The sequence below is a fragment of the Chionomys nivalis genome, chromosome 26 (assembly GCF_950005125.1).
Source record: "Chionomys nivalis chromosome 26, mChiNiv1.1, whole genome shotgun sequence".
Lineage (NCBI taxonomy): Eukaryota > Metazoa > Chordata > Mammalia > Rodentia > Cricetidae > Chionomys > Chionomys nivalis.
Window position 1 is genome coordinate 1,488,991 of NC_080111.1, and position 16,217 is coordinate 1,505,207.

Sequence of the window (16,217 nt, forward strand, 5' to 3'; positions counted from 1 at the left end):
CACAGAGATCCGCCTGCCTCTGCCTCCCAAGTGCTGGGATTAAAGGCGTGCGCCACCACCGCCCGGCTTTTTTTTTTTTTTTAAATCATAACCATCCTAGTGGGTGGCTTTGATTTGGGTTTCCTTGGTCATTGATGACGGTGGACATCTTAGGCTTACTAATTATTTACATAGTTTCTTTGTCCAAATGCCCACTCAGATCCTCCCCTGGGGTGGTTTTTGTTTTTGCCTGGACTATGGTAGCCTGTGGGTGCCTAGACTGATTATAGCCAAGAGATCTTGGTGGTAGATGATAATGGTGATCATGACCTTTGTGATCCCAGAGCTCCCAACTGGTGACATCAGAAGTGACCTTGATTACTTTCTGCAATTTACAAGAAGGGCTATTGTTGTCTAGCAACTGTTAAGAGCTCACCCAGCTGCTTGAGGGTAAAGCTGCCTCTGTCTGCTTCAAAACTGGAAACCGTAGAGGCCACAGGCCTATCTGTGCTCAGAGGCAAGGCCATCGCCTCTCCATTGCCCTAAATGGAGACTGATATCTTCTTTCTGACCCATAGCCCCCACATTCAGGATGCTAGGAGTCAGCTCCCCTGCATGCTACCAGATAACCCTCAACTCTTTGCCCCAGCAATGCTTCTCATGATCCTTTTCTCCGATAGAAACTTCAACTATCTCCTCGGGCTTGGCACTACGTTAGGGTCAATGACTCCGTTTTGAGAAAAGGACATCAGAAGGTTTTCTTCATTCCCTGGGTAGATCCGATGCTTCAGTATCAACCACTATTGCAGGACTAGAGTTTAGGTACTGCCTTTTGAGCCAGCTCAAATGCTTTGAGAATGCAACCGCTTTACCCATGAACTGAACCGTGATCCATGGGCATATTAACATAGGAGGACCACACTGGGAAGTCCTGGTACGACACCCAGACTTGACTTCCCTGGGATTTTCACACTGTTAATTTGTTTGACAGGGAAAGATGGACCTTGTCTTATACCTTGGCACGTTGCAAGATTTTCTGATGACTTTTAAAGGCACCTGCCCCGTGTTTATCATGCTGGATTTTAGTCCGTGTCAAGAATGCAGGGAATTGAAAGACAGGAGTGCAGAGAAGCTTATCCCAGGGTCTCTGCAACGCCCCTGTTACCTGAACGTGGGTTGGGAACTGTGTTCCTAAGTGTAACACCATCTCTTTGTCCTCAGCTTGCGGGATAGCCAGGATACTTTGTGTTTCCATGTAGAAATGCTCCTGGCCTTCCACGTGGATTTCACCTGAAAAGCAAGCACATAGGACAACGCTTAGACACAGGTTTCGGCACGGGAGCTCTTAGAGTGTTCTGTCTGTGAGCAGTGATTTGCATTGTGAGACTGGAGAGATGGCTCAGTGGTTAAGAGCACTGGCTGTTCTCCCAAAGGACCCTGGCTCAATTTCCAGCACTCAGCGTGGTGGCTCACGACCCTCTCTAACTCCTCCTTTAGAGGATCCTATTCCCTCTTCTGTCTCCTTCAGCCATGGGCACACACATGTTGCTTAGACATACGTGTAGGTAAAACACCCATGAACATAAAATAAAACAAAGAAGAAGGGGAAAAGTGATTTGCACTAGCTTGTGAAGTTGGGCACCATATCATTGGGCTAAAAGACCTTTGCTGTCTGTGCCCGGTCCGTTGAGCGGGCTTGGGTTAGTCACATTGCCTCTCTTGGTCTTGGTTCCCATCCGTTTAGTGAGGTGGTTAGGCTTGTTGTATGCTGAACCTGAGACTAGTCCAGCTACCTATCCAGGCTCAGTTGTCAACCTGGTAGGTGAATTTGTTTTAAACCCAATGTTCTCAGCTGCAAAAATAAGCAAGCTAGAACAACGATGACTGTCCACCTGAGTCAGGTGACATTAGCAGATGAGATAACGCCATGTGCCTGAGTTAGGTTCAGCATGTCTTATCACGCTGTGCACCACGTTGGGAGATGTATCTGTCCTCAGTGTAAATACTAGAAGACAGTGTTTTTACTTTATAATCAACCAAGAGACTTCTGTGCTAAAATAAGTCAGCAGCACTGTCACAGGTTGAATGGTGCTTATTTAAAATGTTTATCAGGACCACGGAGGGTGTGTCCCACAGTGCTGCTTTGAGCAAATACAAAACACAGCATGCGATCTCTCGCATGCAGAATTTAGATTTAACAACACATGCACGCACGCGTGCGCACACACACACACGCACACATACACACACACACACATGCACACGTGCGCATACCCTCCCCACCCTGATAGGTAGGAAGCCAGAGAGGAGGAAAGGATGGATGTACACACACACACGCACGCACACACACACGCGCACACACACATGCACACACACACACGCGCGCACACACACACACGCACACACACACACACGGTACACCTGTGCACACTCTCCCCACCCCGAAAGGTAGGAAGCCAGAGAGGAGGGAAGGATGGATGGGAGAGTCATGGTGATGGAATAAGAACATTAGCAAAGACAGTGTAACAAAACCCATTATTTTAAATGCTAACTAAAAGAATCAATTAAAAACCCTCTTTCCTGGTTAAAAAAAAAAAAAAATCCGTCTTCCCCTAGTTCACTTCCAGAACGCACGTGCTAAATCTAACCCTATTGTAAACATGCATTCTGCTGACTCTTTTTCCCACATGGGGGTTTTCTTCCTGGGCGTACAACGGGGTGGGAGACAGGCACTTACAGAAATGCAAACAGAAACCCCTGGAGGCTCATTTGCCGTTTTGATAAATGAAAACAGATGTCTGGAGACGTATATAAATACGCGACAGGAGTTTTGAGTGTCTGGATATGGTAAAAGATGGGGAGAAGAGCAAATGGGGACCCTAACGTCAGGGAAGGCTTGTCTTAGTGAGGTTGCTGTGCAGACTGCCCCAGGGCCTTCCTGTCTGTGAGGTTAGAGTCTGGAGAAGTCTGTGTTCTGCCCGTCCTGGTATGAGAGAGGACCCGCAGGCAGAGGGAACCTTAGATCCCTCTTTTAGATGGATAGAGAAATGTAGCTTCTTCCTGTGCCTGTTTTTTCTCAGTTGCCTTCAATTAAAAATAACCCTTATGCTAGCGTGGCAAATTTTGAACATTTTATTCAGTTTTTATTACGTGCATGCATTTGTGTGTGTGTGTGTGTGTGTGTGTGGTTTCTGGGTACTGGAAATACTGTGTATGTTGATGCATGAAGTATTTACACAGCTTTGTACCTATGTAAAACGCATACAGTTTGGACCTGATTGTCATTTTAGGTTCTGTTTAACAATGACAGAGACTTTCAGTTTTCTCAAGCCAGACAAGCTTCCCGCTTCCGAAGCTGCCTCCTCTTCCTGGTGACTGACGACCATACATACCTTCAATGACTTGGTCCACATGTTTGAAGGCATATTCCACATTTCCTTGCTCAATTTTTTTCTCAGAAGACAGAAAGGAATTGTGTTCTAGGGCTTGCTGCAGTGAAAGATGAAACCGAAATAAAATCATTTTTTTATTCTAATGAGCCATTTGTCCCTATCTGAATTTCAAGCTTCTACTCGGTCAGAGCTTGCCGTGGAGTTGAGCCTTCAGAAACCGATTTGGACGTATTTGCCGACTATTGGGATTCGTTGCTAATGGCTCCTGAGAAGAGCTGAGGGGGGTACAAGGGTACGTACACATGGCCCCACTTCCAGATTGCTGACTGACTCTCTGAGGTGGTTTAACAACTAAGGTATCAACTCTGGAGCAAGGGGAGTATGTGGTTGAGCAAAAAGGGGTCAAAAGAGGACAGGTAAAACTTGGAATGTTCCGGGATGACCTAGAATTGATGATTTGAATTGGATCCGGAGTCATTTTAAGTCAATGATTCTTCAAAGAGTGAGAATGAGGCAATGCTGGCTGGGATGGGGGTTTTGGGTGAAGAAACAATGGGCAGTGGCAGAGATAATGAGTTTGGAAGGACGTTTCAGGCAGGTCTGTGGGTGGCCTTCATTCTACACCCGTGACACTGCCTAAGAGGACAGAACAGGAACGATGATGTTGAAAGTGTTAGAAAGTTAATGTCCTGAGGAGGAGGGCTGCAATGGAAGGCAGGAGCCTCTCGAAGAGACCATTATGAAAATAAGTTATTGAGGATGGGCCTGGAGAGCGAGAACGAAAAGAGAGGGAAGGGCTCAAGGGACGGTTAAAGCCTCGTTAGTAGCTAAAGATGAACCTGATGACTCTCAGAAAGAACAGGGGCAAACCCAAGGATGCTCAAGGTTGCACCCTCCTTAAGCCTCCGCCTGTCCATCCACCTTTCCACGGCTCCAGCATCCAACACACAATCCCGAGCATCTGCTATGAGGTTAGCGCTCTCATAGATATGAACAACGTGAACAAAAAATATAGTACGGCCTTGCTTTTGTGAATAGTAGCCAAACCTAAACGGCAGAACACATCTCCCGAACGCATTCCCCACCAGAGGTGCTGGGATTCCCGTCTCTAAACATCTCAATAACCTTTTGGTGTAGGTACCTAAAAGTTTCCAGCTGAGGTGTGGAAAGTCTAATTAGCTTGCCAAAGTCTCGATTGCTGCTCAGAGGCTGTCTAAGTACAGTACAAACTCAAGTTGTCTGTCTCCTTCGCTTGTGTGTAACCAAGGAACGCACAGAGAGGCAGGGTGCCCAGTAGCTGGTAAGTGTTATAACTTTGGTGAATTCCACATTGCTCCAGACCGTCCCACTCACTGCCTGTGGGCAGGAAGTCATTTTTCTGGTGTTAACTTCCTGTATTCTCAAGCTAGGCTGTGGTCAGAGACCACAGGAGAAGTGGGTACAGGGTGCTTCATTTTTGCAGATTTCCCTGCAGAAGAAAGAGCTGGGGAGAAGAGGGGATTTAGACAGGACACCCTGGCTTGAGGTGTAGAAAGGTTACTGGGGGCTGTACTCTAAACCTACAGGTGACGCTGGCTAAAGTATAATTATTATTATTTTATTCCACGACTCGCTGATTGAATTCTGTTTGAAATATGCCTCCCCGGTTATTCCAGAAGATGGGCGATGCCTACCTCTATTGTGATAATCACTGGCTCTATGTCGTCATAAGCAATCCTCACTCGTTTAGCGGCTTCTTTCGCGTGGGCATAGGTATCCGCAGCCACCGCACAGATGATCTGGCCCACGCAAATGACCTGCAGGAAAGCCACGCGTTGTTAAAGCAGACTCAGGGGCTGGAGACGTGGCTCAGCTGGGACAGTGCTTGCCTAGCATACGTGAAACCCTGGGTCAGATCTTCAGTGCCACAGAAACTAGGTACGTGGAGCACCCGGCTCCATAGTGAGTTCAAGGCCAGCCTGGGATACTTGACATCCCGTCTCATAACAAAGCCAAAAACAAAGCGTAGTTTTTCCAAAAGGAATTAGCGGTCCACATTCTTACACTGCCTACTGATGTCTTAGTGATCAAAAGGGAGATCATTTTCTTTCTTTGTTTTTATTTTGTTTTTATTTGACAGGGTTTCTCTGTGTAGCCCTGACTGTCCTGGAGCTCCCTTTGTAGACCAGGCTGGCCTTGAACTCAGATCCGCCTGCCTCTGCCTCCCGAGTGCTGGGATGAAAGGCGTGCGCCACTGCACCAGGCTTAGGAAGACGGTTTCTCCTCCTGAAAATCAAACGTCGACTTGGGTGGAACTAATCAAAGCTGCACATGCTCAGAATGTAGCTACTGGAGTTCATTGATCTGCCCTCTGTTGTCTCTGCCCACCTTCCTCCTTGTTCCCACAGAGTGAACCAGTCACCCTGTAATTCTTCTTCCTCTCAGTGCCTTATCCTTTCTGTTGCTTAGGTGACTTTCTCAATGGTTAAAAGCCTTCCTTGAGAGGACTTCAGGCTTTTTGTTAGAGTCTCCAGGTGAGTCAAGAGCTCAGAGGGAGCAGGAGAGTGACTAAGGTCACCCCGGGCTTCTAGAGAATGAAGCTTTAGATGTTGGAACCACAACCATCAATTTTGACGTTGGAGCAGAGTATGAGGTCACAGACCTCACACAGATCACGCACCTCATCCTGTGCATAGAAAATTTCTCCACTGTGGTTATTTTCTCCTGGAACGTCTTCAGCCGTAATCACGTCAACCACGCCCGGACATGCCAGGGCTTCGGATGCATCCAGTGATCTGGGAGGAAGAACATGGGAGGATTATAAAGTTGCAGAAGAAAGATCACAGTCAGACAGGGAACTCTGTGATGAGCACCACAACTAAATCACAGCGTAACAGTCTCAGCTGAAAAACATTGGCAGGTGTTCTAGCTTTAGGGCCATAGATCATTTATAACTATGCTTTAAAAATGACTGCTTCTCGGCCGGGCGGTGGTGGCGCACGCCTTTAATCCCAGCACTTGGGAGGCAGAGGCAGGCGGATCTCTGTGAGTTCGAGACCAGCCTGGTCTACAAGAGCTAGTTCCAGGACAGGCTCCAAAAAAAAAAAAAGACTGCTTCTTACCCAGAAAAGATGGTTATCCCAAATTGACGTCAATGTGTAATAAGCTTTCAATTTGAGTGTGAAATAGTGAACGCATTTCAGTAGCAGATGGCATCACTGTGCCTTTCCTTACGTGATCTTTGCATGGGCCCTGGTACTGGTGACTACAGCAAGGAAGAGTTCTTGGTCAACGGGAGGCATGTCATCAATAAAGATAGCTTCTCCTGTGGCGTGTTTAATGGCTGACTGGTGCATGACCGGGTGCCCCACCGGGTCTTGCTGGGGTTGGTTAGGATCCACACACTGTTAGTAAAGAAGGCAAGCTATTTGACCTCAGACCTGACAATCGGGCCTGCTGTGTTTGGCTTGCTTACAGTCAAGAATAACTAGAGGCAACTAGATAATCAAGTCTGTAAATGGAGATCAGTGAATATCTCTCGAGTATACGGTACTCTGCAAAGAAGACAGCGTTTGTGCCCTCAAGAATTCTTCAGCCCTAACTAAGGAATTAGAACACATACAAATACATATCAAAATAATATGTTCTACTTCAGCTTGCAATGAAGCATAATTTACACAGCCAAAAAAAAAGCGTAATGAAAATAGCCAAGGTCCTGGGAGATTTGGGGTGACTATAGCAGAGCAAGGAAGGGCTTGGAAACGTGTTTAATGCTGAGTAAGAATTTAAAGGAAGGCCAGAGATTCACAAAGTAAAGGGGAATTTTAGGTAACAAGTCTGAAAAAAGTAGGGAAGCAAGATTCAGACTCTAATTCCTCGAGCAGCTTTGAGCAAACCATGCAAACTGTATATGTCTGACCATACATGACATTGGCTGGCTTTTTTATAAGACTATATATTTACTCATAATAAAGTTATCGAAAAGAGAGGCGCATGAATATAACATGTCTTGTCTGAATGTATCGATTAAAAAAAAGAAAGCCCTACCTACCTGGAACATCTGAATTCCTTGGGGAGTTTCTATAGGGAAGTCGTCCAGAGCACTCACGAACTTTTCCGGGATGTCAGGAAACTTCTGGGGATCCTGAAAGAGTTACTCTGCATTCAGTTTTACAATCTGAGCTACCGACTTGAGAAACAAGTGTAAAGAAAGAGTGACCCAGGCTCATGAGATGGTTCGGCAGGTAAAGGCGTTTGCCATTAAACCCGATGATCGGAGTTTGATCCCTGGAACCTACAAGGCGGAAGGAGAGGACTGACTCTCTCTCTCTCTCTCTCTCTCTCTCTCTCTCTCTCTCTCTCTCTCACACACACACACACACACACACACGCACACACGCACACCTCTATAAGGAAAAGTTTAGAAAGATGCACACTAAAATATTTGCAGAGGTTGAATATGGGTGGCAGGATTGTACGTAATTCTCCCATTTTGGTTCTAGTTCCAAGTATTAAAATATCCTTTTTCTTACTTCAGTAAGAAAATCTTCTTTTTTTTTAATTTTTTTTTTCGAGGCAGGGTTTCTCTGTAGCTTTGGTGCCTGTCCCGGAACTAGCTCTTGTAGACCAGGCTGGCCTCGAACTCCCAGAGATCCGCCTGCCTCTGCCTCCTGAGTGCTGGGATTAAAGGCGTGCGCCACCACCACCCGGCTAGAAAGTCTTTTTTAAAGAGGGAAAGATGCAGTTTGCCTACCGATGATGTTTCCTTATGGTTGGTCAACCTCATATGGCGCATTAGCATTTATCCCTCAGAGGGAGCAGTGTGGCTGCTCTCTCTGAGACCCAGACTGAAGGGAGCAGGAGCTGCAGGACCTCACCGCAGCCCCCATTATGGTCCAGTCCGAGCAGGGCTTTTTCCCTGTGAACAGACCCAGGCGACCCGGGGCCCAGAGAAGCAAGCCATTTACCATTTTGTTCAGCCACCGGCGCACTTTGAGGTAGAATTTGAAGAGCAAGCTGACGATTAGGGTCCGTCGGTATTCCACCATGCCGCCCTGGGCTGCTGCTGGGATGCGGATCTCCTCCAGAACCCACCGGCACGCGTCACTCAGCATCTGGTCATCCCATTGCCTGGCAGGACAGGAGATGAACATGTCACAGAGTCACAGAGGACGCCACCAGGGCTGGACCAGTTACGGTGAGCGGAGCCCCTCACAGAGCAAAGCTTTTGTTCCCTGTCTTCTCTGTAGCTTTGGAGCCTGTCCTGGAACTAGCTCTTGTAGACCCGTGTCCTCTGCCTTCTGCAAATGCCCTTCCACATTCTACCGCGAAATGATGCACCAAGAGCACCTCTCCAGTGCTGTGACCCTGGGCGTCAGCCGCCAGACCAGTGGTTCTCAGCCTATGAGTCACGACCCCAATGCACACACCTGAGACCATTGGAAAACACTGATATTCACATTACAATTCATAACAGTAGCAAAATTACAGTTATAAAGTAGCAACAAAAATAATTTTATGGTTGGGAATCACCCCAACACGAGGAACTGTATTAAAGGGTCACAGTATTAGGAAGGTTGAGACCCACTGGTCTAGAGCCAGAGGCAAAAGTGAAACTCTACCCTTTATAGATTACTTGGTCTCCAGTGTTTTGTTAAAGTATGTTACAGCCAGCCGGCAAGGAGGCAGACACCAGACTACTGGAGCAAGAAAAAATGGGGTGTGACTCTAGTTATCTTCCAAGTCCAAACATAAAGCCCTTAAGATAGCCATTAGCTTTCTTTTCTTTTCTTTTTTCTTTTCTTTTTTTTCCTTCCTTCCTTCCTTCCTTCCTTCCTTCCTTCCTTCCTTCCTTCCTTCCTTCTTTCCTTTCTTCCCTTCTTTCTTCTTTCCCTTCCTTCCCTCCCTTCCTCCCTCCCTCCCTCCCTTCCTCCCTCCCTTCCTCCCTTCCTCCCTTTCTATTTTGAGGCAGGATCTTTCCTAGCCGAGACTGGCCCCCAGAGTCCTATTCTCCTGCCCCCTTCCCAAATGCTCCACCACACCAGATCCCTTAGTTTCCTCAGCATCTGATCTAACAGTTGCCAAGTGTTTCTTTCTGTGTCTTCTTTTGTTCTTTTTTTAAAGTTGCACAAGCCAATAGGATGGATTTATTTAGGTTAAAAAAAAATTGACCCTGTTAAAAATCAAAGGTTTCTGAAATCTGGAGTTCTGTGTGTCCTGGAGCCTGGCACACAAGCCCAGCCAACAACAGACTAGGGCTGAACAAGTCCACAGGTGGTTGTCTTGGAAGTGAAGGTTTCGTTCAGTATCCGAGGAAAACCACACTAAACCCCACTTACTGGGAATGAGCGTAAATGGGTAAATAAAAACTATTGCAAAAGCACTATTTGAAAAAAATTAGAAGCAAAACCCAAACCAAAAAAATCTTCCTAGTTGCTAGCCAGCAGGAGAGTGCCAGGAACAGGGCCCTTTGACCTTTCAAAGATTCCATCTTCTTGATGTGGCTTAAACACACTTTTTATCTTCAGGATTCAGTATTGGGGATATTTGTTTATTTTACAAGTTAATTACTTAAAAATCATATCTACTCAAGCTAAGCAATTTCTTCAATAATTGTACAAAAACCTGCAATAAAGAAGAATACATAAAATATTGTTTGTATAAAATAGAAAATGTTTTTGTAAAGTATATTTATAAAATATAAAAAAGACTTATAAATGATGTATTTATATAAAAATATATATGTTTATAAAGTCTCAGAAAGATTTCCACGGTATAATTTTAATGAAAATTCTTCAAACAGAAAGGTCTGTGCATGGCGGCCCAGGCAGGCTGTTGCTTACCTCCCAATGAGCTGCTTGCAGGTTTGGCTCGCAGAGACCACCGTGGGGGCCACACTTCCGAAGAACATCTGAAGATCCTTGATGGTGTTTGTGCCTTCTTCAAACTCCACGCTCATGCCAGCGTTGACAATGGCGACGGCGTTTTCCTGACGTTGGGCCAACCGGAGTCCTGCCACGAAGTGCCACTAGAGACAGAAGAATACTCAGGATGGTTAGTGCATACCACCCGGCAGCTACTCTGATAGTGTGTGTGTGTCTAGGCATGTGTGTGTGCGTGTATGTGTACGTGTGTACACATGCACGGGTGCGTGCATGAGTGTAGGCATGTGTGTGCACACGTGTGTGTGCATGTGTGCATGTGTTTATGTATGCGTACACATGTATGTGTGCGCATGTATGTGTGCATGTGCATGTATGTGTACTGCGTGTGTGGGCATTGTGTGCACACATGTGTGTGCATGTATGTGTGCACCTGTGTGTGTAGGCATGTGTTTGTATGTGTGTGTAGACATGTGTATGTGTGTGTAGGCATGTGTGTGTGATTGTGTGTGTGTAGGTGTTTGTGGGAATGTGCACAAGTATGTGGAGGCAGAGACCAGAGGTTTGGTGGAGACTGCTGTCTTCATGTTATGTTGCCTCTGTCGTATAAACGTTACTGTGCCTTAAGCGTTCAAAGATGGTCACCTGTTAAAACAGCCTCAAACCTCCTGCTGCTCCTCATCTGCTCCATGCTATGCTCTCTGTCTTGGTCCCCTGATGCTGTGACTGGTCTGGTCTGGCCATCCCTTTCTTCGTCCTCTTATCTGGAAATGTGCCCACCTCCCCACAGATCCGGAGCCTATTACAGGCCGTGTTGGATCCCGGCTGCTGTGTTGTGTCCATCTGTCCACTCATCTGTCATCGCTGTCGTTGTTATGTAGTGCCCTGCCCCCTGCAGGCTCCATTATGCTGACTTCCAGCCCAGAACTCCTTCGGTTCTTTATCCACTCATTTCCCATCCTTGGCGATTTTGAGTTTTGTTTCCTATTTCAAACTTTTCCCACTGGACTTAGGGAACCTGAAGGAAGGGGCGCTAGACCTTCTAAACTCTTGTCCTGTCTTCTAGGCTCAGCACCATGTTGTAGAAGTAGTAGGAACTTAGTACGTGGTACGATTTATTTAAACCACCCAGTTGATAACTACAGGTGATTGACAAATAGCTATGATAAAGCTTCAGCTCACTAGAGACTTCTATAGCTGATAGGGGTTATAACTTTACAGACTCCCAGCTAAGATACGTTTTCATCTATAATCACAGTTTCCACCCACACAGAAGTTTCTGCGTTTGGAAGGCCGGCGTCCCTTTAGGAACCCCTTGAAAAGTCACAGGTGGCCCTTCCATGGAAACAACTGTGATGGTCATCTGGGACTCAATCCCTCACTGTGGGTGGCCCCAGACTCTCTCACAAGCAGTCATCTGCAATAGAGAGGCCCATCCGTTTGGAAGCACAGCGCAAGGGGACACGTGTAGGCAGGCTGCAAGTACAGGAAGCTCACCTGGGTAGTGTACGGGATGGAGACAGACACCATCACCCATTCTGGCTTCAGCTTGGTTTCAGGGGATCCCTCAAGGAAAGCATCATCGAAAGGAATCTGCTGTTCTCCTTCTGTTACAGAGAAAGGATCTGGATTAGGACACATTTATCAAACAGGAGACTACACCATGAGTATCTGGAATGTCTGGTGTGATGAACTGGTGTGGGCTAGGAGCCGGAGTCTGGGGGACTAAGTTCTAGCCTCCAGTCTGGGCTGCCTGAGGCAAGTCATATGAACTTGGGGTGGGGATTCCAGGCTTTAGAATGACACGGTTAAACCAGGTGAGCTGAAAGTCTCATAGCCCATTGCAGGCCACTGGGCTTAAAGATCTTTGACATTATTGCTCAACAACCTGCTACAATGTATAACATTTCACAAATCAGAAAGGGGAGATCGGGGAAGTTAAACTACTTTTCCAAGGTAGCATAGTGGAGTGAGTGTGTGTGTATGTGTGTGTGTGCGCGCACGTGGGTGTGGATACACACGTCCGTGTTCATAAGCTTGCACATGCATGTAACAACCTTGTTACATCAACCATGGATACTGTCCCCGGGGTTCTCTCTACCTTGGCTTCTTTTGAGTTAGGGTCTGCCACTTGGCCTTGAACGTGACAGTTAGGGAGACTGACTGCACAGGGATCTGCTTGCTGTCCCTCTCCAGCTTCTGGGATTACAAGAAAGTCACCATGTTTGGCCTCCCCTGCCCCGGTGGGTTCTGGGGATTGAACTCATGTTGCTTATACAGCAAGCACTTTGCTATGAAGCTTCCTGTCCAGCCCCATCTCCTTTTCTTTGGTTAAAATGATAAGCACGTGCCCTTTTTCCTAGATAGTTAAAAAATCATTGGAACCACTGTTTTAAATTAAGGGAAGAGAGTTTACATTAGTAGCACTGTGAATAGCAACAACTTGCTTTTATTCACCTACATTTAGATTATTTTTCTTCCCCAAAGCTTATATTTGAATAAAAAGGAGTAATGAGTTGCATATAAAAACTACCTTCTTTTCAAAACCAGGGAAAGAAATGTGTCGTAAACTTTAATGCTGCCGAGAAGTCTCTTAATCTTTTCTCTGTCTTTTGCATTTGCTGATTTATTAATTGTGTGTACAAGTGCTACACTGCTCGTGTGGTGGTCAGAGGACAACCTGAGGACTCTGGTTCTCTCCTTCGACCATGTGGGTCCCGGGAATCAAACTCAGATTGCCAGGTTTGGCAGCAAGTATTTAATCCACTGAGCTACTTATGACATAAGCCCTGATTCTTGTTTTGAACTTCTTTGATGCTATAATTTTGATTGCTTATAGATCAAATATTTAAGAAAAATATCAGAGACATTAATCCAGCCTATAGAGAGCAATTGGAAGGACAGCAAGGAAACCACAGCTTCTGGCTCAGATTTGAGGAGATGTTTGAGGCTCAGGGGCCAAGTAAGATATTCTCAAGTTCCTCCTTCCTTCCTTTCTTCCTTCCTTCCTTCCCTCCCTCCTTCCCCCCTCTTCTCTCTCTCTTTCTTTCTTTTCTTCCCCCGTTTTTTTGAGACCTGGCTTCTCTGTAGCTTTGGAACCTGTCTTGTAACTAGCTCTTGTAGCCCAGGCTGGCCTCGAACTCACAGAGATCCACCTGCGTCTGCCTCCCAAGTGCTGGGATTAAAGGCATGCGTCACCAACGCCAGGTTTGAGTTTCTATTTCATAATATATGACAGGATCTCTGCAATATTCATAAGTATAAAATCAAACACCTAAAGCTTGGCCTCTTACCTTTAGACATCACATTGATGGTAGCGTTTCCTGCTGCTAGAATGGGGTTGAGGTCAGAGAAATTGGGCCGGCTCACCATGTGCCCTCCTAAAGACTAATACAAAGAGGACATTAGAAAAAGCTTCACTCCGTTCTCTGACAAGTAAAGAACCATGCACACAGATAATTGCATACGTTTTAAATTTTCCCTTTTGCTTTGCAGAAAGATCTGGGGGTATTTGGAAGCAGCTAAATCATCCAGACATCACATGATGCTTATCTCTCACTTCTGACCCACCTGAATGACACAGCCACGAAAGCACCTGCACAGGTGAGGAGAAAAACGGTCCTAACACACATTTGTGTCTGTTCAGAAGCCTTCCTTGATATACATGCTCATTCATGAGACAAGTAAGAGGGGTGAATGGAGACCTAGGGAGTGATGTCAGCCTCATTCATAAAACCAAGTTAGAATAAGGAATGGAGATCTAGGGAGTGATGTCAGCCTCATCTGTAAAACTAAGTAAGAGAAGAGAATGAAGACCCAGGGAGTGATGTCAGTCTCATTCATAAAACTGAGTAAGAGAAGTGAGTGGAAACTTAGGGGGTGATGTCAGCCTCATTCATAAAACCAAGTAAGAGAAGTGAATGGAGACCTAGGGAGTGATGTCAGCCTCATTCATAAAACTAAGTAAGAGGGGTAAATGGAGACCTAGGGAAAAGGTTAGGGGAAAAGTGATGGTATAACACACACATACACACAAACACGAACACACACACACACACACACAGAGAGAGAGAGAGAGAGAGAGAGAGAGAGAGAGAGAGAGAGAGAGAGAGGAAGTCCTATAAGGGAAAGTGGAGAGCCTGCAGCCCCATAAACAGACCCGGAGTATGGCACATTTACATTTAGGATGGCTGCCAAGCTGCAGAGAAACCCAATGCTTCTCTGTAGTCTTAACCCTTCATCAGAGTCTGCTTAGGACAGGCTTGAACGGGGGTCTTTAGGAGACTTATGGGAACAAGTTCATTGAGAGGAGCAAGGTCCTTCACAAAATGGACATAAAATACAGATGTAAGAGTATGTGGCAGATTTATGAATCAGCAGAAGGCCAGAGACAATAATGAGAAATCCACGTCTGCTGGGCCACCACATCCTGATGGTTTGCTCATTGTACATGCAGTAGGGAGTGGTTTTGAGCCAATTACGCTGAAATCTTAAGTAGTGGAAAATCCCAGTAAGTGAGCCATCTAGACACCTGGGGATCCAAGGATCCAAGAATGGACATTGGCACAAGGTGTAAGAGAGAGCCAATCAGAAGAGCATCTGGGAAGGCAGGATCTTGTTAGCTACACCCTCAGAAAGACATGCTTCATAGATGGCCAGAGCTGATGGGACCCTGGACACAGTCTCATGTGGTTGGTCTTTGTTTGTTTGTTTTACTTTTGTTTTTTAAGACAGGGTTTCTCTGTATCACTTTACCTGTCCTGGAACTCACTCTGTAGACCAGGCTGGCCTCAAACTCAGAGATCCACCTGCCTCTGCCTCCTGAGTGCTGGAATTAAAGTCGTGTGCCACCACCGCCTAACTTTAGCTTCCGAACTCAAGTGACTTTGGTTTAAGGACTTCAAGTGGCTTCCCTAGGATAACTGGAACAAGAATTTGTGTCTCTTTTGATGGCATGATTATCATGATTAGTGATCACTTTAGACACATACACACACCTCCCCCAACACATACACTTGTGATATCTGTCATTTGGAACACACACACACACACATACACACACACATATGAGCATACACACACATATACACTGTGGCTTAGCTTATAGAACAATAGATAGCATACAGCCATATTCCTAATCTGGGGCCCTGCAAGCGTCCTCAGATGCTTCAGAAGGGCATGGAAGGTCTTGGTCTTCTCCTTTGGTTGCTCCGAAACCAGGAAATCCAAGGCATCTTTCAACTGTGCCAGGCTCTGTCCAGCCCCTATTGTTGCCCCTGAATGCAAAAAAAGAGAACATCAGATTACAGTGAGCATGCAGGCCTGTTTCTAAATAGATCTGTCCTTCATGCATTTAATTGGGATGGCAACAACTAATGATAATTAGGGATACTTCTAATGATTTGCTTTATTGTGATGGCCAGCATTTAAGTTTACTTGATAGGATGGAGGAGAACCTACAAAATTGTAAAGCTCATACTACGCGTATCTGAGGGCATTTTGAGAGAAGATTAACTAACGGGAGACTTCCCTCAGGGTGGGCAGCACTGTCTTATAATACGGAGTCCAGGATGGAGAAAGAACAATAAAACATAAAGAAAGAGAACTGAGCGTTTGACACTCTCTGCTTCCTCACTGGGGAAACATTGAAACATTGTAGCCAGACACCCCCCTTGTTCTCATGAGTTTGACACTCTGTTTCCTCACTGTGGAAACATTGTAACCAGCCGCTCCCTAGAGGCTTGATCTCATGAGTTTGACACTTTGTTTCCTCACTGTGGAAACATTGTAACCAGCCACTCCCCATCCCTTGTTCTCATGAGTTTGATACTCTGTTTCCTCACTGTGGAGACATTGTAACCAGCCACCCCACCCCCCAGCGCTTTTTCTCATGAGTTTGATACTCTGTTTCCTCACTGTGGAAACATTGTAACCAGCCACCCCTCCACCTGTGCTTGTTCTCATGAGTTACTCATCACAGGATTTG

General features: G+C 46.0%; 1 protein-coding gene across 2 annotated transcripts in view; it reads right to left on the reverse strand.

Moving 5' to 3' along the window:
• Positions 1–16,217, reverse strand: part of LOC130866940 (aldehyde oxidase 4) — a 49,880-nt gene that overhangs the window by 14,496 nt on the left and 19,167 nt on the right. For both annotated transcript variants that reach the window (XM_057758601.1, XM_057758599.1), the window contains exons 11-21: positions 15,356–15,507; positions 13,525–13,618; positions 11,729–11,838; positions 10,193–10,377; positions 8,318–8,480; positions 7,402–7,494; positions 6,585–6,754; positions 6,031–6,145; positions 5,045–5,167; positions 3,372–3,468; positions 1,145–1,269 (exon numbers count right to left, since the gene is read on the reverse strand). In XM_057758601.1, coding sequence (XP_057614584.1) covers positions 1,145–1,269; positions 3,372–3,468; positions 5,045–5,167; positions 6,031–6,145; positions 6,585–6,754; positions 7,402–7,494; positions 8,318–8,480; positions 10,193–10,377; positions 11,729–11,838; positions 13,525–13,618; positions 15,356–15,507 — 1,427 coding nt within the window. The remainder of the gene's footprint in view (positions 1–1,144; positions 1,270–3,371; positions 3,469–5,044; positions 5,168–6,030; positions 6,146–6,584; positions 6,755–7,401; positions 7,495–8,317; positions 8,481–10,192; positions 10,378–11,728; positions 11,839–13,524; positions 13,619–15,355; positions 15,508–16,217) is intronic.